Source organism: Alligator mississippiensis, chromosome 4, assembly GCF_030867095.1.
Source record: "Alligator mississippiensis isolate rAllMis1 chromosome 4, rAllMis1, whole genome shotgun sequence".
In the NCBI taxonomy this organism is placed as follows: Eukaryota; Metazoa; Chordata; order Crocodylia; family Alligatoridae; genus Alligator; species Alligator mississippiensis.
The window spans coordinates 235,298,780-235,324,674 of NC_081827.1; the positions used below are offsets into that span (position 1 = coordinate 235,298,780).

Consider the following 25,895-nt stretch of genomic DNA (forward strand, 5'->3'; position numbering starts at 1 on the left):
ACTTGGCTGGGACTGAGAATCCCCACACCTTCTGAGGCTCTCAGTTCTGCCTGCATTACATACACAGTCAGGACCAAGAGCCCTGTCAGGTTTGGTGATTCTCAGTCCCAGCTGTGCGTAGTTGCCACAGCTGGGAGCCCCATAAGCAAAAGGGGCTCCCAGCTGTAGGACCCTGCTTCTTCCCAATGCAGAGAGAGCACAGGACTGGGCTCCCCCTACACCAGTAATAAGGTGTGATTGGGTCTAATGCGAAGTCCCACAGTCACACCTCCTGCCATGCATGTGTGGATCGCACGCTAGATCCAATCATGCCTTTACTTGCACGTGGAGAGGGAGCCTTGCACTACTCTCTTCAAATCCATTCCTGAAAGTGAGAGTGTACTTACCTGAAGACCATGCTTATTTAAACTTTCTCAGTTAGAAATTGAAAAAGGTATTAGGAAAAAAAAATACAGTTGGCTTTGTTTATCCCTTATAAATAAAACAGCCTCTCTTGTTTTTACACTAATTAACCTAATATGAATTGAATGTTTACAGAAATGTATGCCACTGTATAGGCAGATGATGTACATTTATTTAAATGAACAGATACAAAATAAATAATCTTGACAGGAAGAGACAAGAAAAGAGAGATGACAGGTATAAAAAACACTGAACTGTGGGAAGGAATATCCTGTGTTCTACACAACATCTTATCAGTACCAGAGTACAGCATAAGAGTTAACAGCAAATTCCTCATGTTACAGATTAAACTGACAGTACATGTTACTGTACACTAAACAGATTGTTCAGTGTGAGTGTACATGCCACAATGCAACCATGCTGTAGCAACAGGGAAATTTAAAATGAGATAGTGCTTTTAGAAAACAGTGCTTAAGAAAGATAACACTTGCATCTACTTTGCATTTGTATTACACCTTTGCTGATGGGTTAACCTAAGTGAGATACACATCTTATTTTCATAATGGGGTGTGGGTTTTAATGCTACAGAACTATACCTCAGTACTATAGAAACAATAGTGTATTTAAGATGGTAGACAACATTGAATAGTCACAATTTCAAGTCCTTTCTTTGTTATCCCTGAAAAGATGATATTTGTTCTGCACAAGGTAACTTCCGTGGGAAATGAGTTTGGGATAAACGAAAGCTCAAAGTTGAAATAAAATAGTTACACTCTAAGATTGCAACCGTTTGGAATTGTTCTCCTGTAAATAATTTTGCATTGTGGATGTCAGTTGTAGCTGCAGTGATCTCCAGTTCTTGTTTTCTCCTTTGTATCTTGCATAAGTAAGTGTGTTTGGTTTACAACCCTAATTTGCCCAGAACCGCCTCCTTCTGTTGAAAGTTAAAAGTCACAGAACCTGACAATGACTGGACATGCAGCTCCCACCCTGTGTGTGTACAGGGTGTGTAAATCAGAGCAGCTGGAGTCAGGGTTACAATCTGCTGATCAGTGAATATATTGTGTATGTGTTTATAGATGTAGTTTGTGTACAGCTGGAGGGGTTCCCTCTTGCCAATGTTAGGATTAAAAATATATTAAGGCAACCTCAGGAGCTTGGACTTAAAAACAAAAGAAAAAGGTAAAGGGGAAAAAGAATACTTCACCATACAGGGAAGCTGATGTTTTGTCTTGAAAAGTTTACCACTTCTAAAGTTAACTTCTAAGAAACTGCAGATGCCTGGATAAAACGTGTCTTGGACAACATGCATCAGCCCATATTTTTCTATCAGCATCTCCTACTTGTTGCTTACCTCTCTTGGATTTCCTTGTTGAATCTTTACATTGAGTCAGCTTCATTAGGTAAGGATTTTGTATTTTTTAATCGTTTGACAGTGATTTCATGGGTGCATGTTGTAAAGTAAGAGGAACAGCTTGTTTACACATTCTCTTGAACACTAGCTACAAGGATAGAGTTTTTTGGTTTTTTTTATACAGTGTATTGAAAATCAGGATGGAAATGAGATCAAAATGTACACTTAACAAAATACAAGTGGTCACACAGCAGTAAGTTATGCTGTGGTCTCTGAAGCCTGCTTAGAAGGCACAATATTTTCTGTTTTTGAGAGTTTGTTCTTTTTTTGGCTTCTTTTTCTTTTTTAAGATTTTGAGAAAATAGAGGTGTTCTGGAAATATTTCTCTCTTTTAGGAAGTTTCAACTGATTTAAACAGTATCAGTTATAGCAAAATACATAAACGAACCGTAAAACAAAAATGTCGCATAAGTCAGAATTTGCTTCTCCAAGAGGAGTATATATTCTATATATTAAAAGCAGAGATGTTATAGTTCAGTTAATTACACATATAATAATATATGGTTATATTGTTTCTGGCAATTAAATGTCATGAGTCATTTTTGGTACTGTACATATTAAATATGAGCTTTGTTTAACTTACAATATTCCCAAATAATAGGAAACAGGCTTTGCTAGTTTACTTGTGCAGTTTTATTAATTTACTCAAGTGATATATCAGAGTGACACAGTAATTATACAACAGTAAAATCATGTCAGCAATTACTGAACTATTACTGTCTGTCAAAATGAGAAAGAAAAGTCAGAGGATGAAAACCTTACAGTGTTATTAGCTGTAGGCAAAGCCTAAGTACAGTATGGGACAGCAGTTATCCCTTGCTGAATATATGCTGGGATATTTTATAAAATTTAATTCAGAAAGGGTTTCTGGTGGTTTTAAAAGTGATTATCAGCCAGTACTCATTAGCTGTATAAAGATAAAACAATTTAGAGCACTCTTCATTTGAATATCAAAGGGTCACCTAGTAAGGTTTGCAGGACTAAACACAAGGCAAATGACCTTATCTTCTTTATCTTCAAACAATGCCTTTAATTTCTAAAACCTTTTGAAGGGTTGCCAGTTTTATGGAGTGTAGCAGCTACTTATCTGATAGAAAAGGCTTTTTCATCAAGGGGAAATGACCTTTTAACTCCTGGTAACAAAGCAACTGCTTTTCCACTTTGGTTTTGTTATTGAAGGTAATATGCATAGACATACTTATTAAAGTGGGAATACAAAACAAGAATTAGGAAATAGCTTTTTGTCTTTTAGATGATTCAGAGTTTTTTATGTTTTGTTTTTTTCTTCTGAAATTGCTCAAAACAGTTTACATTCTGACAGATTGTGCTGTGACATTATAATGATATTAACAAAGCCAGATGCTGTTTACTTTTATACTCTGAAAATAACAAATCTACTAATCCCATAAGGATTTCAGTGTGAATAAGGAAAGTCTGACCACACAGTTCTCTGCAGCTGCCTCATTAAGAAGAAGCACAAGAAAAATCTTTTAAAGAGCAAAGAAGAACTCTCTTTATCATCTTCAGGCATATTTGCAGGAACGGTGAAGCCTACAGTCATTAAGGGTAAATTCATTATTTTGGGGTTTCACACCATCCTGTATGATTGAGAAACATAAAAGGGACACCCATGTGTGTAGCTCCTCTGTTGGAGTATTTTAAGTAAAGCATCCACCACAATAATAAAAGCAACTTAGAGATTCATAGATGTGGGCCAATACTACACAGAGCTGGACAAACTTTTCTCAGACAACTCTATAAGACAGCCTGTCAAAAGACAAACAGTGACTTAAAGAAGTCTTTTTATGAACACACTGAATGTTGAAATAGGTAGTTATTTATACATTGGCATCAACATGATTTCTTTCCCTTTACAAGCCTTTCATGTAGTAGGAGGGCTGTGAAAATTTGGAATTCTTACATGGCCTATATGCAGAGTCAAAAACTAGTACTCAAGATCATGAAATTCATAAAAGTTAAATTGAAACATTATATATGAATGAGAATCTTAGTGTATTTGAGGCTGAAGGGGGTGAAGAAGAAAGATGCAGTGCAAATTGGATGGGTAACTAGAGTGTATGAAGTGCAACCAAGACAAGCAATTAACTTTGCAAGACAAAAAAGCAATGGAACCATGACTTAAAGAAACAGTTGCTAAGGCAGAAAATAACCTGGCATGTTAAACTACTTGATCTCTCTTTTAATCCTACGAGCTTTAATCTTCCTCTCTGAAAAAAGTGAAAACCAAAATAAACCAATGCAATTTGCTTTATGCATAGTCACAGCTAAAGTAACCCTATGATTCTGGTCCTCTGACTGCTCCACTATTAGATTAGATCAGATAAAAATGCACAAGGACTATAAACTTTAATACTTCTGGGCAAAACCCAACTACTAACTGCCTAGAGTTAGGAGGAAAGTTTCCTATGGACATATCAGTACATAATTGTCCACTATGGGAGCATCTACATGTGCATTTAAGCACAACTAAATTTAATGCACATTAAGATAATGCACAATAAGTGATTTTTTTTTTTTTTGCCAGGTGTCTGCACATGCAGATACTTGACAATAAAGTTAGTGCCAAGTCCCTACAGCCCTAGCATGTGCCTCTAGTGGCTGGGCAGACACAGAACTAAAGCTAGTGCTAGGTCGCATCTACATGTGTGTTCATGTGTTTTAACTAATTGCTCCTAAATTTGTTGCCTGAATTTCCACACACATGTAGACACGCACCCATAGTGCATATTAAATTGGGCTAATGTGCATTAATGCATCTCATGTAGATGCATCTTATGGAACTTTTATATCATCCTCTTAGGCATCTGGCATTGGCTTCTACTAAATGCAGGACATTAAATGAAGTACATCAAGACTAGAGACAAACTGATATAAGTGATTGGAAACTGTTTCAAATCTGTAACACAACAGAAGTTCAGCATACATAAACCTCTTTCAAAATGGCCAAAACTGGTTTAAGATGAACCTGGATGGAGAAATATCAGACTTAACTGACATAGGTTAAATCAGTTTATTGAACTTCTGTCTCAGATCCCCTCCAGATTCAAGTTAATTCACAGTTCACTAGCATACTAGGATGCTTTGCATCTCCCCTCCAAGTCCCCCCCTCTCAGGGTGGGTGGGCACCCTTGCACCCTTGGTGCAAGCTGTCTGCTCCAACTGAGCAGGGAGGCATGCTCTAGCATTTTGTCACCCCCACCACCCGGGGTTTGTGGCCTGGGCCACTGCAGGCATTTGGCTGCATTTCCAGAATCAAAAGTTAATATCTATTCACTTGCTTATCAGTTTAATCTACACAGCTTAGACTAACCTGTAAAGACTGCATCAATTCAGCCTCGTGCTTTTTGATTGTCTGTAGTACTTAGCCCCATAGTCTATGAGTAAAGCAGTTCTCAGCTCCCTATGTTTTAGCTGTCCACCCTCCTTCCTAGCTCTCCTATTGGCATTTGTTATTTCCCTTTTTTGTGCCTTAATTTAAGGTCCAAGCCTCATGTTATGGTCCAAGACTTAAACTAAATAGTCCATACTCATCTGGCAGATATGTGCATTGAGACTATGTGAAAATATAAGAGTGTTTAGGAATAGTGGGATAAATGAGCAATGACAGTTCACAAGGAAAATGGTGCAACCAACTTCTGTTTGTTTGTTTGTTTTGCAATTTAATAATATATATATATCAAGTTGGGTTTCTTTTTAAGCAGCATATATGGAAAGTAACTGTCCTGACCTCAATGGAATTAATTCAATGTACACTTACAGGAACTAAGGTTGGAATCTGACCTTACATGATTATTATAGGCAGAGCACATAATGAGCCAGTAGTTGCACGTTGACTTCTATTTGCTCATAACCTTTTCAGTCTTCTCTCTGCCTAAAATACGGAACAGTTACTCTCAGTACAGAGTAACTGTTTCATAAGAAAGCCAACATGGTGCAGCTGTTTGGAGTAATGAAGAGAGTGGGAAAAATACTCTTTTACATTAAAAAATATTGAGTGACATGTTTGAACAGCTTTAGTATGTCAGTGGTGGATGTTAGAAACTTGAAATTTGGCAGACAGACAATCCCTAACTCACAGATGTGATTTTTGATGGCCTGATGAAAATTGATTATGATTTGTCAAAGTTATAGAGATTTACAAAATGCATTTAATGCAAGAATGCTGGACTCTGTGGGCACCTATACATGTACCCGACACCTGCTCTGATGCATGCTAATTAGCACATATTGGAGCAAACTCAATTAATTGAGTCTGCTGAAGTGTGCTAATTAGCACACTCCAGCAGCCTCAGGATCACATGTATTCAGCATCTCTGCACTTCAAAATGGCAGCAAGGGCTCTTTAACTAAAGCTCACTAAGCAAGCTTTAATTAAAGTGTCCTCACCACCATTTTAAAGTGTGGGACACTGAATACACAAGATGCTGTGGGTGTTTTAATTATATCAGTTTAATTAGAAAGGAAATGGCTCAGGAAGGCCTTGCAGAATCCAAAAGCATAGGCAACATGAAACATAAATATTAACTTAAGGAAACTTTTCTTTAGATTATTGCAAAAAGCAAACTTGTTTTGATTGTTTAATAAGGTTTAATAGAACACGTGTAGATGAAATGAGGGGCATGTGTCCACAGCATTTTAAAGTGGATTAAATGCTTTTGCACCACTTTAATGATGTTGTTGTTCACATGCATCAGCAGTATATTGCACATTGTTTCTAGGCACTGTAGCACATTCAGCAGCATAATGCACCTTAAATGACTGGGGTGCAGCAAACTAAAACATCTCTGAGGAGTTTTAGTTTGCTGCCTTACAGCTGTGGAGCGAAGCACAAGGCTCTGTGGGGCTCAGGTGCTCTGCAAGCAGCCCATGCAGGCAGCCTGGCAGCAGCCTGGGAAGGCAGGCTCTACCAACGGGAAAAAAAAAGTGGCAAGCCTGATCTTTTTTTTTTTTTTCTCCCTTGGAGTCTGCTTGCCTGCATGAGCTGCATGGGGACCCAACCCTTCCCTCTGTGGCTGCTGTGCTCCCTGGGACCACCCAAACTGGGTCCCCCTCCAACACAGCCCAGCACCCTCCACCCCCCGCAGACCAGGGACCACTCTACCCACTGGCAGCTCATCCTCCCCTTCCTGCCACTGGAGAGGCAGCTAAGGGTGTACATGACACGGGGGGGAGGCGGGGGGGGGTTACTTCACTCTAAATTGAAACGGTGTTTTTAAAAACTCACCGCTTCAATTTAGGGCCCCCGTGCCATCTACACATGCCCATAAAGAATCCTTCCTTGGTGTCTCACCAAGACCCTTGAGAAAAATCTCTTCACAAATAATCTCTGCCCTACAGAAGTTTGAATGACATCCCTGTAGCATTATATTGATCCACCAAAAAGTTATGCATGTACTTTATTTATACATATAGGGGGTGTGTAGACAAAACAGGGGTCCTAAATTGAAGTGATGGGTTTTAAAAAACACTACTTCAATTTAGGGCTGATTAAACCCCTGTGTCACCCCCCCCCCCCCGCTGACTTACCTGCCTCTCTGGTGAGGAGGGGAGGGTGAGCTGCCGGCACTTTTCTATAGAGGTTTGGATTGGTCTAATATCTTCTAGAAATATGTTCCACTGGGAATGTCCTGTTTTATAAGATTCATTCTAACTGATTTGTTCCAGAATTATGCCTCTGTCTTGGCAGTTCTGACATGGAGACACAATTGTGAATATAGCTAAGACTTGCCCTGATGTATAAATGAAAGTTGTTATCATTAACTCTTTGTTGGGAATGGGCTCTATTAGTTAAGTGAGTTCAAGCCAAGGCAAGGCAGCTAATTTATGATGTGAACACTCCTCATCAAATTGTGCATGCTGCAATGCCTAAACATTAGGCTATTTTTATTTACAGTGAAATATTAGGAACTGAATTAAATGGAGAAATACTTTTCATATGGACTTGAAATTGCAGTAAAACCATGTTAGCACATGAAATTGTTTGTACAGCTTTTTTTGGAGAGAGCTCTGTATGTTAAGCTCTTGGGATATTTATTTAATGAATGTATATACTCATTTGCTTCTTTTTGACACATATTGCTTTGATTATTTTGACACCTATTACTTTGATTGCTGTATTCATAGTGCATAGACTCCATTGGGAACCACAAGGGAATATTCTACACATTGCAGGAAAAAATTGATTGCCTAATATATTCTAGGAATTGTAGTAGTGTACTCTATTTCTTCTGTTGTTTTCATTTTAATTCATCGATTGAAAGGCAAGTTTATCTTACTCCTCTATTTTGTTCATATAGCAGCTTCCTTGAGTAGCAATTTATCTGCATACTTCAATGGTATGATGTATCTCCCATGGTAGCTGGAGCATTTTACAACTCAACTGTCTCTTGACAGCTTAGCGTGATGACAGTTTCAGTAAATGGCCTCTCATGTAGTATCTTGTTAATGTCTCATCGACTCAGAGATTCTTATTGTACTTTTTGGAAACTGGTGGATACTATAACTTACCCTCTTTATGTTTATAAAAGATGACTTAAATATTTTGCCTTTCCTAGATCATAGTACGATTTCCTCTTTATTTTTAAGTGGTTCAAAATGTGAAGTTTTGTCTTGTGTATACAGTGTTCTCAGCAATCAAATATCTACAGAAAATATTCAGGGGACCATATGAATGTTAGTGGAGGGGACATGCAACACTCTAAAATTAGAACCACTCTAACTGTCTTTGTGAACTGGGAGAGAAAAGTGGGAACTAAAATAGACCATTGCATTCCAGGGATCTCTCGCTGTATGCTAACTCCTGTTTGCCTTTCATTTCAATTTAAGATCATGATTTAACATATGACTCCTGTCCTGAACATCCACAATATGCACATATAATGTTGGGGAACATGTTCTGTACATGACCCACTAATATATAAAGCATGCTTACCCACTTTAGACTTCTAATCACCTTCCACGGAAGTTTGCATCCTTCAGCTGCTAGAGGCCTGTTGGAATGACAAAGGATAAAAACATAGCCACCCTTTTACTTAATGACCTAATTAATATATTGCTATTCAGAATTCATTATATATTTTTAAAATGACAATTTTAAATACTTCAGGAGTACTAGATAGTATTAAGGCAGTCTTGGCATAGACAAATCTGCTATTCATTGACTTGGTCAAGTAACTAAATAGACTCATTTTCACTGACCTAGCAGAAATTATATCAAGAACAACCTTATATTCATGGTGTGTTTAACTACTCCTTCCCTCTTTTCTGTAAAAACTTGTTTTACAATCAGCTGTGGCTACTCTTTAAAATTATTTGACTGTGGGCACATACAGACATTATACTTTTACCAGTCTAACTGATGGGAAACCAACCGAAACTCATAACAGAAGTTCATCCCACATAGACTGGTCCAAAATGGCAGAACTCAGTCTAAGATAGACTTGGATCTATGTCCACTCCAACTTAATTGATGTTAGAGTGGTGCATCAAAACTTCAATGCCAGTTCCCCTATTGATGCAAGTTAGGTTGCCATCTGCTGCCATCTCACACGCCTTTGTGGCCCCTTGCTAGTCCCCTGTGCCTGGCAACCCAATTGGACTCCATGGGGCTGTGCCCAAGCATATGGGTTCTCCTGGGCTCCATGTCAGTCTATGTGTACATCATGAGATGCTTCACGATAGGATGTGGGGAGACAGCCCGGGGACATGAATGCCCAGGTGCCAGGATTCATGCACAGGAAAACAGATGCCTCCTTTCCTCACTTCTGCTGCCTACCTGTAGCTAAACAGAGATGCAGCAGTGAGTTGAGGGCATGATCACCCATGCCTGGCAGCTAATCTTGGGTGGCCTAGGGGTGTGGCTGTAAATGGTTGTCTACAGCAGCCTGGGGAGCCCATGAGACTTGTTGGGAGGCATGCAGGACCACTCCCAACCTGCCAACCTGCTGGCCTTGGCCAATGCAGGCAGCCTGCATGCTGCACCTCCTCCACAAAGAGCAAATGTTCCTTCTTTTTGCTACTGATCTAACCTATGCTGCTTACAGAAAACCACACAACTGAGATTGATTCTGCCTTGGGCTTTTTGAATGTCTGTACCTAGCCTGTGACTCAACCTCCCTGCAATAGCATAACACAGGTAATTTGATTCATCAGAGCTACTTTATCACCAGTTCTATTCTCTTCTTAATGGAATAGAGAAAGAATGCGTAAAGATTTATGGTGCCATTTGCACTGCTTCTCCATTAGTTGTTAAGATTAGAGTTGACAACAAGGACTCAGATAGTAAGAAATCTAATTAATAGTTTGCTTCCCTTTTTGTAATAAGAAAAAAGAAAGTGTGAAAGAGACTGTTTATTGAGTTACCTTACATTTACAACTTATCTTCACTATTTGTAGTGTTGATATATGTGGATATTTCATTTTATGAATGCTTATTAAGCAGCAATAAAAAAAAAAAGTAAAAGAGCTGGCAGACTGTGCCAGTCTTGTTCCTTAAGTAGACTGTTTATACGTTTATGATTCTCCTGGCACATCCCAATAAGGTTTTATTTGCTTTAGCTGGAATTAACAAAACAGCCTCTGGCAGTTGGGCATCTAAGTTCCATTGGATTTCAACCAGATTTGGGCTCCTAAGCTCCCTTGACATTCTCAGCATTTATGTCTAAAATAGGGGGCCTCTTATTTCAAATAATTTTCCAGTGCATGACCTACTGAGCCTCTGAGGACCTTCTTATATAACTATCCTGCCATACATTCTGTTTTCTTGGGCTAGTCATTTTATCTGAGCCTCTAGTTGAAATCTCTGGTGAGCAACACCAAATAATTTTCATTATAAAAGTTGTAGTGGTTTATGTTATTCCAAGATTGGAATAAAGGATTAAGACATAAGAGGCTGCATTTCACTGACCCACTAATATGCACCTTAGTTACATTACAAGAGGCCAGAGAGTTTAGGCATCTGAAAGCACTTGCTTGGTGGCCTCTTGCATAAGCTATATCTCACTCAAAAGATTTTCATTAATGCTTTTGACTTTGTCATTGTATTTCCCTTGCAATGCAGGTAATTTTGACATAAATCACCCTCACCTCTACCTTCCATCTTTTCTTTCTTTTCTATCTCTTCTCATTATGATGATAATAATTGCCATTCTAGTTATGAAAATTGTCCACAGGCTTCACTAGTTCCTTCTACATCGAATTTCCCCCAATTAATTAACATTTCTTGTTCTGTTTGCTTATTACCTATACTCCTTTCATGGGTGCATAGACACTTTAGGTCATTAATACACTTCTGAAAATATGATTCATCTGCTGATTCAAAACAACTCCATCTTCTGTTTTAGGGCTGAGCTTGCAGAGTACTTTTGGAGAATATCAAGTACCCTTGTCAGTAAGTGACAATAAAGTTGATGGAAATGGACTGAAACTGGAAAACCAGTTAAATCTTAGGGCTCAGGAAGGCCTTGTAGAATCCAAAAGCACAGGCAACATGAAATATATTTATTAACTGAAGGAAACTTTTCTTTAGATTTGTGCAGAAAGCAAACTTATTTTGATTATTTTAATAAAGTTTAATAAAGAATCCTTCCTTAGTGACTCACCAGGACCCTTGTGAGGAATCTCTTCATAAATAATCTCTACCCAAAGAAGTCTGAGTGACATCCCTGCAGCATTATCCTGATCCAGCAAAAAGTTGTGCATGTGCTTTATTTATACATATAATTATTTCCATTCCCTTCCATGAAACTAGTCACAAACTAAAAAAAACTAGGCACTTGTAGAAGGATTTTTAAGATTGCTGCCTGGTAGTACAATAGCTGAACATATACAACAGTACAGAATGCATCACCTTGTGGCACTGATGACACCATTAATCTCTCAGTTTTTTATACTAGTAATCATCTAGAATGGAAACTACATAGGAAAGTCTTCTAAAAGTGGTGAATACAAAATGATCCATTACACTGAATTTAAAACATTAATAGAATTTAAGAATTTTAAGGCTATAGTGATTACCAGGGATTCTAGTTTACCATGCAAAAACAAAAAACAAAAAATCTCCATTTAAAAAGCACACAAATCCACGTTTCCTTAACCTACTAGAAGTATGGCAGTGGTGGCACCCCATGATGAGTGGTGCCCTTTCGGCTTTCTCTTATTTTCATTGTGGTTTTTGCCTCTTGGCCAATCAGCAGTAGGGGGAGGAAAACATAAAAACTGAGGCAAAAATAAAAGAGAGTAGAAATGGTGCTGCTCACTAAAGGACTCCTCCATGCTTTCAGTAGGTCACAGAAAAAATGTGGATTCTGTGGTTTTCTGCACTTTTCTATGGCAAACAGAAAACTAGGATCGCTGGTGATCATTTTCACAATAAAGGACATTGAGCTTCTCTGGGATTGAGCTAGAAGACCTACCTTCCCACCTCATTAAATTTTCAAGATTTCAAAAATTGTTCTTTCCATGTCAGGTCAAAACTGAGAGTTTTTGATGTTTTTATGAAAAACCAGAGTGTAACCCTGTGGTAGCCCAGGGGCCAATGGTTTGGTCATTCACTTGAGACATAGAATACAGAGGAACTTATATCCCAAATGAGTGCCCTATTGACCACTCTAAACTGAAGCTCTCAAAATCTCCTGTCAGGGATGCTAAATTGATAATCAAACACTTATTTAAGAACTTGAACCTTTTCTTCCATGTGCTAGGTAAGTATTCTAACTAGTGAGCTATTGTGGAATTATTAATATCCAAACTAGGCTATACATACAGTTATTCTCTTGCCCAATTAAGATTTTTTAATACAAAATAGAACAGCTCCATCAAGAGAGTGGAGTGTGTGTGTGTGTGTGTGTGTGTGTGTGTGTGTGTGTGTGTGCGCGCATGTGTAATAGAGGAGGGATGTTTGACTAGGTAATTCCATCTGGGAGGTGCAAAACTTTCCCAAAAATATTTTATAAAAATGAGCATGTTCCCAAAAAGGCTTCAGGTTCAACAAATCAGCATTTAAAATTTCTAACCAGCTGTAAGCTGGAATATTTTTAGAAGGAACGAGTAGACTGTCCCAGTGGAATGGAAACAAGAGGACACGAGACCCCTCCCACAGCAGGCCTCAGGGCAGAGACAACCCATCCCCACAAGAGAAGCCCTGAAGACAGGGCAATCTTACCTTTTTCAGGGAGAGAAGGGATGGATGAGCCATGCCGAGATGGAGCACCCATGTGGTTCATCACCTGCTTTTATCTCCAGCTGAAAGCAGTGCGGGTGGATGATGTCACTGGAGAATGCCACCTGGCAAAAATAAAAGCCAGCAGCAAAGAAACAGCTGAGGAGGAGGCACTATAGGGAGCAGATGGTGAGAGTGCCTCCTGTACCAGCCAGCATGGCACTGGCAGCCACTGAGAGACCTCAGGGCAGACCCATTGGAAGGGCCCACAGACATGTTAAAGAGCCAAGGATGGCATTGAGGGACTCATGGAGCTTCAGACACCAAAATTGTGGGTGGGGAAGAGCTAAGACCCAACTTCCCTTCTTTTTTTTCTGTTTAAGTTGTTCTTTTATGGATCACCCTAAGGGGCCCTAAGAAAGTGATTAGGGGCAGGGGTGATGCTCAGGGGATAGGAGCAGCTGGGATAGCACTGCATGCGGCAGTGCAACCAGGGAGATCCAGCATAGCTACAGGGACAGTCAGACATCCCAAAGAGACCAAGGACAGGACAAGATCACTAGGAACCCTATGGACAGGGAGGGCCCAGGAGGCAACCTCAGACAGTAAGCCAATTGACCATCAAGTGACTGTTTTATGGGCTGGCTCATGGCTGGGGTGTAGGGGAGTTGAAGCTCCCAAAATACCTGTTAGGGAGTATGACCAACCTGTGAGGGGTTATGAAAGGAAGCCCCACCACTGAAGGGAAAACTACAGTCATGGCAGGTGAGTTTCAGGGGTTTCCACAGAGAGAACAGGAGCCCTCACCAAGAACACAGGAACCAATGCTGCAGCCAACCCGGCACATGCTCCAAGGTGGCAAGGGAAGGCCTATATAAGACCAGGCAGGCACATAGACAATGGTAGGGACAATGGCACTCTATATGTGATGCTGTGTCACCATAGCAACACACTACAGTGACATAGCATCCATGGGTGTCTATACATAACCAGCAGCTACTTTGCCATGGCAGTGCACTCCCCTGTTATAGTGGAGAACTAGATGCTAAAAATAACCATGCACCATGCTTATGGGCAGTTACTGCACCATGCTTTAGTACTTCCAAAAGGGAGTACTAAACCACAGCACAGTAACAATGTTGTTGTATTGCAACATGTAGATGCACCCATCAATAATAGCATTATCTGTTTCCAGGTCACTACCAACTCAAAATGATGTGATCCTGAATGCTAATGGACTAATGTTTGACAAGATTAGTACAAGACAGTACAGTGTTTAGTGCCTGCTAGAGATCATTGAATCACACTAGGGAACCGGATGCCCATTAAGCTATTATCTATAACATGTAGGGAGAGGAAACTGATATCATGAGTGACTCTGGAAGAATTGCTGTTTTTACCATGGTATATTCTGTACACTTTGAATTCAATTCTTGCCAAGATAGGTGAAATTTTGACTCCTATGGGTGTTGGTTAGGATTTGATTGAGGTGGGAGCTCTCTCTCTTGGTCAGGGCTCAAGCAATGGTGACTAGTGTTGCAATTTTTTGATGAGCTGGAACACAAAATTTCTAGGGAACATGGTTTGGGTCAAGAATGCAGGGTTATTAGTTCTTCTCAATACCAACTTCACTTTCTGTCCTAAAGTGTTTTCTACTGTCAAAGTGCACTTGGCAGTATTAAGCATATTACATTTTTTTTTTAATTTTCTGCAGAAATTATTTATCTATATAGGGTTTGTTGAAGTGGGGTTTTTTTTTGGCTGTATAGCTTATTTTCTGGGGGGTTGTTTTTTGGGTGGGAAGGAGGTTTGTAATTGCATTCTGGGTTTCATTTAAACAAAAGGCGAGATCAATATCATAGATGCATTTATTTCCTAAAGTCCTTCATTAACTATAACTAAGCAGATTACATAGTAGGGAAAGAGCATACATAACAAAACACTGAAGAATATAGTTTTACCTGCCTGGGTAGGAGGATAACTTAACAGAAAGCATGTAGGTCTTTCCAAGCCTATTTCAATATTAGCATAAGATAAACATCTCTGCAAGCAGTAGCCATGGCTATGATAAGCAGAAAGACAAAATTTAGAATATATATTTTATATTTGTTACTTTTCATTCTTGCTGGATGACTTATTCTTAGTCTTCATTTAAAGTCAAACTGGTCAATCACTGTTCAGGCAAAAGGAAGTGTCTTTGCTCACTTCGGAACATGAATAAAGAAATTGCTCTGTACATGTAGCATAAGAGGCGGAGGTGTCCAGGGCAGGAGCTTTGGCCACTGCATTTGGGGACAGGACACAAAAATAGCCACTGCCACAACTGGCAACTGAACACAGCACTGCTGCCAGGAGAATGGCAGCTAACGCTGCCTCATGCCACCTCTTCTAAGCCCCATTATGCTTCTGCTCTGTCCATAACCTAACAGAACTGGGCCAGATTCATTCTCAGATTGTCTATGGATAATCTACATCCACTAAGTTACATTGGGTGCATCCACACTAGTTTACTATGGAGTAGATGAATTAGCTCCACAGCAAATGTTGTACCTCTACACATACGCCCCTATTAGGAAGGAGTAAACTAATTAATTCTACAGCAGAGTAGTACTTGTAAATACATGCTGCAGACCTCTAATACTTTGTCACTATGAGACTGGGAAGAAAAATAAAACCAAGAAGTATTTGCTTTCTGAATTCTGGACAATACTTTAAGAAAATTTAATCAGTTTTACTTTGCTGCTAACACAAGTGGAAAGGGGAGGGGAGGGGAGGGGAGAAGAATAAACACACTGAAATTCTGGAGAGGATTAAATGGATTTTGCAAGCTAACACCACTTGAAATCAAAAAACTAATAGCATAGTATTGTATATGGACCTTCCACAGGATGATGGACCAACCATTGTTTCATGCATTGGACCACAACGGTTAGATTTTTATGTGATGCTCAGTGCTGCTGCTGTTGCAAAACTCTCCAAACACATTGAGCTTCCTGGGTAAACCCTTCAAAACATCCCCACTACAACTTGAGTTCCAACCTACCAAAACCTGCAGGTTGTTACGTCTTTCCTTGTAACAAACAACCCCCTCCCCCACTACCCCAAAAACCTAAAAACTAAACAAAATAAAAAAGAGGAAAAACATTTGTATGGATGTACATGAGAGTCTGGTTGTTTGGGGCTGGAGGTTTCCAGCACATAGCCCACTGTTGGGATATGACTTTCACTGCCAGTCTAACATGTAACTTCCCATGTGTTGTAATCATTCAGATGTCATGCTTGTTAAACTAGTCTCCTACTATTTGTTTGGCAAACTGCTCCAGGAGCAGGATTTGGCTGTCTCCTGTTGTGGTTTTCCTGGTAGTGATTGCCTTCCTGATGGCCACCCATATTCCTTGCTGCATTTAACTGACCGCTGGTTAACTGATGGTTGAGACCTAATCCTAGTCATCTGGATTCTCTTCTGTCCCTGAATACTGGTTCCATGATATTGCTGTCTATGATTTCTTCTCAGCTACTTCATAGGATTTGGCCCAACAACAGGTTGGACAGTGTCCTTTTGCCAGTTGTACGTGGTTGCTGGATGGTTGAACCAAGATTGTGTCCCCTATGTGGAGAAGCCCCAGGTGTCAAGCTCCTCTACAGTAATATGCTGATTGTTTTTCTGTTCTCTTTGCAGCCTTTGTGCCTTGTCTGCTTTCCCTCCATCCAGTTGCAGCAGGCTGTCCCTCATGGGAAATAATGTCCTGGCTCTTCTCCTCATCAGTGTCTGGGCTGGGCTGTCATATCCTGGAGAAAGGGGTATTGTGATCATCCAACAAAGCCAGATAAGGATCCTAACCAGTCCCTTTTTTCCTTTCCATGAGTCTTTTGTCTATCCTGACAGATGATTCTGCCTTCCTATCGCTCTGTGGGTTTCCTGGGGAAGCCATCTTGTGCTCAAATTCTCATTTTGTGCTAAATCTTTTGAAATTCTCTGCTGTATATTATGATCCATTATCTGAATACAAGGTATTGGGATTGCCATACCTGGCAAAGTGTGCCTTCAACTTCCTGATTCCTGTTCTTGAGTGTCCTCTAGATAGTCCACCTCCCAAAAAATTGGAATAATAACCTACTGTTTCTATCACTGAACACAATCAGATACAAACCTCTTCTCAAGGTTGTGTTGGGATCTGATGAGGCCACAGGATCTCCTTCTTTTGTCTTATATCCATGATCTTTGCATAACTCATACTGTTCTACATATGTCCTCATCTGGGAATACATCTCTGGCTACTAGACATGCTGTTGAGCTCACCACAGGGATGCCCCTATTCCCAGGTGCAAAGTATGTATTCTTTTCATAATATCACATCTCAAATTGGTCATTGGTAAAACCTGGATTTGAGGATGATCTCTGCCATGGCTCATTGATGGGTCCTTGAGCCATAGACCTGTACGCAGAAGTTGCATATCTTTCCACAGGAGAGTAGGCCATAGGCTAGGATTTCTCTCCTTTTCCTTTCTCTGTTCTATCTTCTCTGCTTCATGGGCAAGATACTTTACCTGGAAATGGGCTGCCACTTGGTTCATGTTGCAACACCATTGGAGTTGGTTGGCAGCCAGGTCTTCCCAGCTGTTGATGTTGGAATCCATTTTATTGAGATATGCCTTCAAGATGTCCTTATAGCATTTTCTTCTGGCCACCACAAGATTTCAGGCCATTACTAAACATGGAATAGAACACTTGTTTGGGGAGTTGAGAGTAGGGGATTCACACACAATGTCTGGTCCAATTAACTTGGTGCTTGAAGATCACCAACTTAATGTTGGTAATGTTGGCTTCAGCAAGGATGCTCAATTTTGTGTGGTAATCTTCCCATTTGATGTGGAGGGTTTTCCTAGGTCATCATTGGTGATATCTATACAGGCTCTGGAGATGCCAACAATAGTTCACTCATGCTTCACATCTATAGAGGAGAGTAGGGATGATGACTTCATTGTAGACCTGGATCTTGTTGTTTTTCTACAGATCACAAAGAATAAAAATGCTGAAGTAATTTCCCAAAGGAGGCACTTGTGAACCAGATCCTGTACTAGATCTCCTCCATGTTCACTCTGTGAAAGAGGTGGTTACAGAGGTAAGGGAAGTGCTGGACTACATCCAGGGTCTTTCCCTTAATGATAATTTGGGGATGGGGGAGAGCCACATTCATGGCCTTAGGCAGGCTTAAAGAGCACTTTAGTCATCTCAATGTTGAGAGAGAGGCCCAAAGTTTCTCTGAAAAGATCCACTCTCCAGGTTTGGAAATTCTCCTCAGTATGCACAAGGGCAGTACAGTCATTGGCACATTGAAGGTCAAGGATGATTATTTTGACCTATGAATGAAAACATCCCAGATAGAATACTGAAGAGATGGAGTGCTCTCCAATGTTAATTCCAGAAAGAAGGTGGTCCTTAATGAGAATCAAGATGACTGTCAAAAAAATGGAGAACAGACTAGGGGCAATGACACATCCTTGATTGTTCCCAGTTCTGATGACAAATGGATCTGTCTCTGATCCACTACATAGGATGGTCATAGTTATCTGGTCATGAAAAAGCCTCAGGACCTTGATGTACTTTTCAGGATATCCAAATCTGGCCACTACTTTCCAAGAGGCTTAGCAACTGCTGGAATCAAATGCCTTAGTAAGATCAATGAAGGCCATATATAGGTTCTGATGTTGTTTCCAGCACTCTTCTTGGATCTGGAAGGCAAGAAAGATATCAGTTGCTCCACAAGATGTTCTAAAACCACACAGATTCTAGCAGGACTTCCTCAGCAATAGTTGGAAGACAATATCTCTATAGTTCCCACATGCAGACTTAGCTCCTTTCTTGGAGATAGTCAAGTGGTTGGCATTCCTTAGGTCACCAGAGATCTCTTCATTGTTCCTAATTTGTAAACTAAATTTGCAATCTCAATACGAATTCCTCACTGCCAGCCTTGTAGATTCCAGTAGTTATGCCATCTACTCCAGTAGACTCATTTTTCTTGGTTTCCTTAATGGTACCTAGACTTCTTTTAGGCTAGAAGGGTTGGCAAGGGATCACCTTTCAGGGTGCTGGGGGATGGACTCAGTGATTGTATCTGCCAGTCAACTCAGGGTTCAGGAATTCCTCAAGGTGTTCTTTCCATTTAGCTTGAACAGATTCATTGTCTTTGAGGAGCAGTGAGCCATCCTTTCTATCTCAGGGAAGTAGGACTGTGTGAAGCTGATCCATAGATGGCTTTCATTGCCTGGGAAAAGCTACACATGTCACATTTATCAGCATAGAGCTGGATCTATCTTGCCATCACTGAGTTTTGATTTCCAAGATAATAATAAAAGGACTGTATTTGTATTGTACCAGGTTAGATCTTTCTTCAGCATGATGTCTGCTCAGTGCTATGAAGTACATTGTGTACTTGGAGCTATTGAAAAATTCTCCGAGCATGTTGAGCTTTGTGTTGTCACTCTCCAAATCATTCCCATTACAACTATCAGCAATCCTGCCTAGAGAATGTAAAGCCCTTCCTAGAGAATATAAACCCATGCAAGCTTTTATTATCTAACAATTTTTTTCTCTTTTCCATACTACACATGTTGTTATAGAGCAGTTTGTGAATTCCCAGATGCTCCCATTGAATGTTTTTTTTTCCTAAGGAAAAATAGCATAGACACCTCTATAATTCACAGGTTTGCCAAAAGATAAGGAGTTTTAAAAAAAATGAAATCCTGGCCATAGAGTGATGGGGTAACTATAAAACAGAGAGATTTGTAGAACTCAGTTTTTGAGATTACTTTTTAAAGTAATCTGGAATGTAGATCAAATATTGATTTTAATATCCATACAAGTATATAAAAATAGGTACAGCTGTGTTCATTTCTTGCTTCCATTGTTGTGGTGCTTGATTGTAAAGATTTGCCTATAGAACATTATGTAATTTCAAGAAGAATAAATTTGGTTCTGTACCTCAGTTCACTTCTTATTGTGTATATTTAGAAATAAAGGTTTGGAATAAAAAGTCAATAGAAAACCTTCAGCTAGCATTGCTCTATTCCTCAGATTGTACACTAATTGTGACCTTGGTGACATGAGCCCACTTTAATTCCACACTGTATTAATTCTATTAACTGTAGCAACAAGGAAGAATTATAAACATTTAACATTTCATTTTGCTGTTTTCAATATCTTATTGAAACATCAGGCTTTTATACTAGTACCAAAATAGTATAGTACCAAAATAGAATGGCAAATGCTCTGTACTTTGCTACACAAGGTTCCCATGCTGCGAGTGTTACAGATACGAAGTCAAATACTGTTCCATTAGTCAGTAACTCCATTGATTTCTACTGAGGCTGAAACAGGGAATGAAGAGCAGAAGTTGGCTTGTTTTTTTTATTTTCCTTCGATAATTTCAGCTCCCAAGGGGCTATTTGATGCCAGCATAACAGATATAAGGGATTCTTGCTATATACTTCAGCTGCTCCCCCTACATCAAACTATTGAAAAATATTTTTCAGCATTTATAGAATAGGAAATAGAATTCTAATAGAATGGAATAGAATATGTCTACCAGAGTTTTAAATGTTTTAGAATATCTTGATGTGAACAAAGGGAAGATAGGATTTCTTTTAACCTCTAACAGGATTTATTCCAGTTTAATAGATTTTCCAGTGATTATAATCACAGTAGAGAACCATGAAGGTGGTTTCTATAGTTCTGTTTGAATCAAGAACACATTCTTTGCTTTTAACTCTACCATATTTTTCCCCCATGTGGTACAAATGCAGCTCACCTTCCTGTCACCACTGAACACAACGAAGTCAATAAGAATCTGCAATGAAATACAAGCTAAATTGGCTGTATAGGAAGATTAAAAAAAAAAAAAAACCAAACAAACAAAAAGATGTTCTTTATCAACATAAACCTCTACTGCTTCAGTGCTTTATAGTTTTCTTCATTGAGCAAAACAATCCATCATACTTGAACTTCATGTACATTCCTGAAGCTAACAGTTAGCACAAGTCAATTTTTAATTATGATATTTTTATAAAACCTACAATTTATTTCCTGATTTGGTGAAACACTTTGCACAGCCAGCCATCTATATAATTTATGTAAATCTCAAGTGACCCTTAAGTCATTAATCTGACTGAATTTCATAGTGAAACATAATATAAAAATAACCCTCTAGCTTTCTTCCTGACATCATCGAGCAGCTAGAATGGCTTGAACTGTGATAAACAATGGAAAATTACAATATTGCTACAGGCCTATGTGATTTTAACCTTTTAAATAAATTGCCTGTCGTGTTCAGAATGCCTGTGCAAGGTCATGGACTTAGGGCACAGAGAAAACAGATTTGGCATATTCAATTAATTATAAGAGAAACTAAAATATTTTAATCTAAAATACCCTGTAAAGAGCAAAGAACCTGCTACAGAGTAATGGAATTTAATGTGGCCAGATTCTTTACTTTTCCTCAATTAGTTACCTATCCTATTCCCATTCAGGCCAACAACAAGCTTCCTATTTCTATTAATTAAGACTGCTGAGATGGTTGAAAATAGGCATATATTGTGCAGTGGAGTTTTATCTTTCTTAGCAGCTTTAGCTTCTAGTGTCACTTTCCAATGGCAGTTCTGAATGTTTTGGAGGAAAGCAAACACTGCAAGGTGCCTTCTCCTTGGTATTTCCTTGTTACAACTTCAAGCATGCAGAGTTACCATGGAGCTTCTCACCAAGAGATGCAGGAAATGGAAAAAAAAACAGGTTGCCAAGCCACTGAATTCTCTCTTTACACTCCTTTTTGGACTTCAGTATTATTTGCCTCAAGACTGAGTCTCTCCCCAGACTCTACATCTGTTGAACTGCATTAGCCAGCTTTTATATCTTTTCTTTAGTTATCTGAAGTTGCTCTGCTTGAAAACCTCCCACTTCTTCCCAGCTGTTCTTGTTCTTGGTGGCCACTTTAGTCCATTCCAACTGTTATCTATCCATGCACAGCTGTGCTGGGTCTTTATTCATCTGCTCTCAGCAGTTCTTGTCTTCTCTTCAGCTGTTTGCATGAACATCATGTAGATGTTTAAAGATATCACGTTACCCAAAATGTTGTTTCAAAATGTGAAAGCAAAGAGGATAGAATATGAAAAGGGTATGTTTGTTTCCTTTTTTTCCCTAAAGCACAGGACTGGGAGTTAGAAGATTTGGATTATATAGTTGACTCAACAATTGGATTGTCTTTGTGAACTCAGACAAGCCACTTAACCAATATGCATATACAGCCTGTACTTTAATGCATATTTCTTATATTTCAGATGTTCTTTCTTTGTTAAAATAACTCATTAGCAAATATTTATGCCTATGCATACATCTTGTATTAGTGTGGCTTGTAAAATCCCATGTAAAGAAATAAAAGCATTCATTGCACATTCACAAAGTCTTCCAAAGAACAGGAAAAAGAACAGACCATAAGCCTCATAAATCCAATTTAATTTATTCATAGTAGGAGTCCACAAATCAGATATTTTTACACTCCAGGATATTTATATAAGATGGCGAATGTATAAAAAAGTTCCAACAATAATTCAGTGATTGATGTTAAAATAACAAAACAGATAATACCTTTTAAGAATATATCAAAATGTGAAATATGACAAATGTATAAGTTAGTCTCAAGCGACTAAATCAAACTTGCAAAAAGTAACGAGTAATAGCTCAGCTGAAAGGTAAAATATTTAAAAAAAACTTTTAAAACTTCCCAACCTCTGAAGCCAGAACCTTCTACCTCAAAATGGCAAAAAGACGATTGAATCTTCCTCCCTGCATATGTATACTTACTTTGTGTGAGTGTAATTCTTATTAGCTCAAGAATATAATCCAAATCTTCCAATTGCACATTTGATATCTGTAACATTTCCAGGTGTAACAGAGCCAGGGGCTGCTGTTACTTGCGAAGACAAGCCACAGCAGAGATGTCCTCAAGCAGGGTAAGACTGATTCTAGCTGCAGGGGAATAGGTAGCCAGGGCCCATAGGTTACAAGTGCCTATTGCTACCTAACAATAGGACAATAGAGCAGTGCCCTGGTTAGACAGAGAGGACATTGCTACAGTAGCTAAAGTAATAGCAATAAGCTACCCTGGAGACTGAAGAGTGACACCTGCATCCAGTCAAGGGAGCACCTGCCCAGAAGGTCGGGGATATAAACCTGGACCCCTAAGACAGACAGACAAACAGTGAAGCCTTGAACTTTGAAGGGACAGGAGCTCCTGCCAGTTCAGGCTGGTGACAAGTGTGAACTGTAGGGCTAGGGACAGACATGGTTTAAATGATCAGAAACTGGTTTAAACCCGTAACAGAACAGACATTCAGTACATGTAAACCGGTTTGAAAATGGCTGAAACTGGTTTGAGATAAATCTGGTTGAATCAGGTTAACTGGTTGAATCAGACTTAACTGCTGTGGCTCAAACCGGTTTATGCAGTGTCTGTCCCAGACCCCTTGCTGGTTTAAGATAAACCAGACACCCCCGGCATCCTGGCATGCTTTCTGGGCTGGGCAGAGTTTCCTAGGCAAAGCTCCTCCAGCACAGACTTGCAGATACAGCAGAGTTTGCTGGCTTCCCCATGCCACCCTTCACTTCCCCTCTTACCACTTGTTGCTTAAGTAGGGATCCCTTCCTCCCCTCTCCCACAGCATGGACCATAGCTAGCATGTATTATGCTAGCTAATGCTGTATAAGGCTCTGGCAGATACTGTAGCCACAGCAGTGTGTGCCTGGCTTCGCCCTGCCCTACCACCCCCCTCACTGCTCAAGCAAGACATCCCCCCCCCTCCCTCCCATCTCCCACAGCATGAACCCTAGGCATGCGGTGTGCTACCTAATGCTGAGAGGTGTCTGTGTGTGTATCTCTCCAATTTCATTGGGACAAGCAGGAAGACAGATCAGGACTTTTGGAGCTAATCAACAGGTCACCCTGGTAAGCTGTTTAAGAAGAGTTTGTAGTAATGGGATAGAAGCTATTGGTTTTCTAATCAGGTGATAAAGACTCTTATGAGCTGTGGGCTACCTTGCTCATCTGTCAGATTGCTGCAGACAGTCTGACAAGCAGGGAGGGAGATTGAAAAGCTCTGTATTATCAACAGATGCATTCACTGCACACACACCCTTGCCTCAGAGTGCTAGCAAGGGCTTGGGGGCTGACAACTCTCCCACCCCTTGAGCAGCCAGTGGTGTGGGGAAAAGCCTAGGATGATGCAGGCAGACCTCCCTAATGAGAAAGTCCTGCCAGGGCCTGGCCACACCCCCTTCAGGTCAACTCTGTGCAAGGGAAGGGAGGGCAGCTTTAGCACCCCCTGGCTTCTAGCCTGAGCCACTGCAGGCACGTGTCTGAATTTCCTCAGTCCAGAGAGAATGTCTGTCCAGTTTCCAATTAGTTCAGCCTAGCCAGGTTAGACTAACCTGCAAAGGTTGAATCAATTCAGGCTCAGGCTTTTTAAATGTCCCTAGCCTAGGCATCATAGGACTGAGAGTGAGGAGGCAGCTGAGCAATGATATGATGACCTGGAGGGGTAAATTTAGAGTTTGAAATGACTGTTGGTGTTTTTTGTTCTACTTTATACTGAAGGACTGGTGGTGGGTGGATTGGTGCCTAGTAGGGAGTGGATTGGGGGGCTGAGCTGAACTGAGATCAGCCTCGCCCTTGGATGAGCTGAACTGAGAGGGGCATTACCATGGGTCACAGATGCCAAGGGGGCTGAGCCAAAATGAGACCAGCCTTGCCCTGGATCAGGGACATAAGATGCAAGACATGGATATGGGGCCCAGGGACAGAGGGATGAGGCTGAGTGCTGGGTCTGAATCAGTAGACCAAGGTTGGAAGCCAGAGAAAAGGGAGGCAAAAGCCAAAAGGACTGAGTCTCGTACAAAAGGATCAAACTATGGACAGAGTAACATCTGCAACACATGGACATGACTGTAGGGGAAGAAGGAGGCCATGAATTCAGCCCTTAGGGCAGATAGGACCCAAGGATCCCTAGGTCAGGAGCAAGAGACAGAGAAAGAGAAAGAAAGAGACTGTGTGTGTCATGGTCTGAGCAACAATTCAGGTGGGCCAAGTAGGGTCCAAGAGAAGAACCAAGTGGAGAAAGAGAGAGCACCCTGGGTTCACCAGCCTCTGAGGGCAGCCTACCCTCATTACCTTTAACACCAAGGAATGGCATGCAAGGAAGAAGGGTGAGACCCTAAGAGACTGGAGCAAAAAACAAACAAAATTAAGGCAGTCACTTCATGGTCACCCTCAGATGCCATCTTGTTACAGTATATCATAAATCCTGAGAGAAAGGATGGTCTAGTGGAACTCCAATAGCCAAGTAAAAGATGCTGGAGGCACCCTGCCTATAAAGAATATATCTAACAGAATGCTTCAGGCAGGCCAAGGTTATGCTGAGAAAGATACAGAGGAAATTACTTGTGCACTCTTGGCTCTTCTTCCCAAGTCAGTCTTGCAGGTCAAGCTACAATTTAATTATTTGATTATAAGTTAAAAACTCCATGCATTATGGAAAGGCGGGAGAGGGGGGAGGCAGGAACAGAACAGTAGAAAGAACCTCCTGAGTCATGAAATTTAGTCTCCTGGTCTCAAAAACAATCATTCCATATAAATTAACTTAGATATGTATTGATTTGTAATTTAAAGCTAATTAGTGGTTTTTTTGCTCCTACCTGGGAGACTCCTAGAACCTCACCCCTCTGATAGCTAAAAAACCTCCTTCCTATATCCAGACTAAGTTTATATGTAGCTGGCTTGTTCATAATTTATTAGTTCTAGCATTTTAATTTCTCTTAAAAAAATCCTGTCCTTCCATTATATTTACTCTCAACAC

The 25,895-nt window shown here is 40.1% G+C and overlaps 1 protein-coding gene across 6 annotated transcripts in view; it reads left to right on the forward strand.

Moving 5' to 3' along the window:
- Positions 1 to 1,360: 1,360 nt before the first annotated feature.
- Positions 1,361 to 25,895, forward strand: part of LOC102563004 (von Willebrand factor D and EGF domain-containing protein) — a 323,208-nt gene continuing 298,673 nt past the window's right edge. For 3 of the 6 annotated variants that reach the window (XM_059727409.1, XM_059727412.1, XM_059727411.1), the window contains exon 1: positions 1,361 to 1,805. In XM_059727409.1, the coding sequence (XP_059583392.1) occupies positions 1,709 to 1,805 (97 nt within the window). In that variant the 5' untranslated portion in view covers positions 1,361 to 1,708. The remainder of the gene's footprint in view (positions 1,806 to 25,895) is intronic. The other 3 variants (XM_019480579.2, XM_059727413.1, XM_059727414.1) reach the window with 3 other exon arrangements.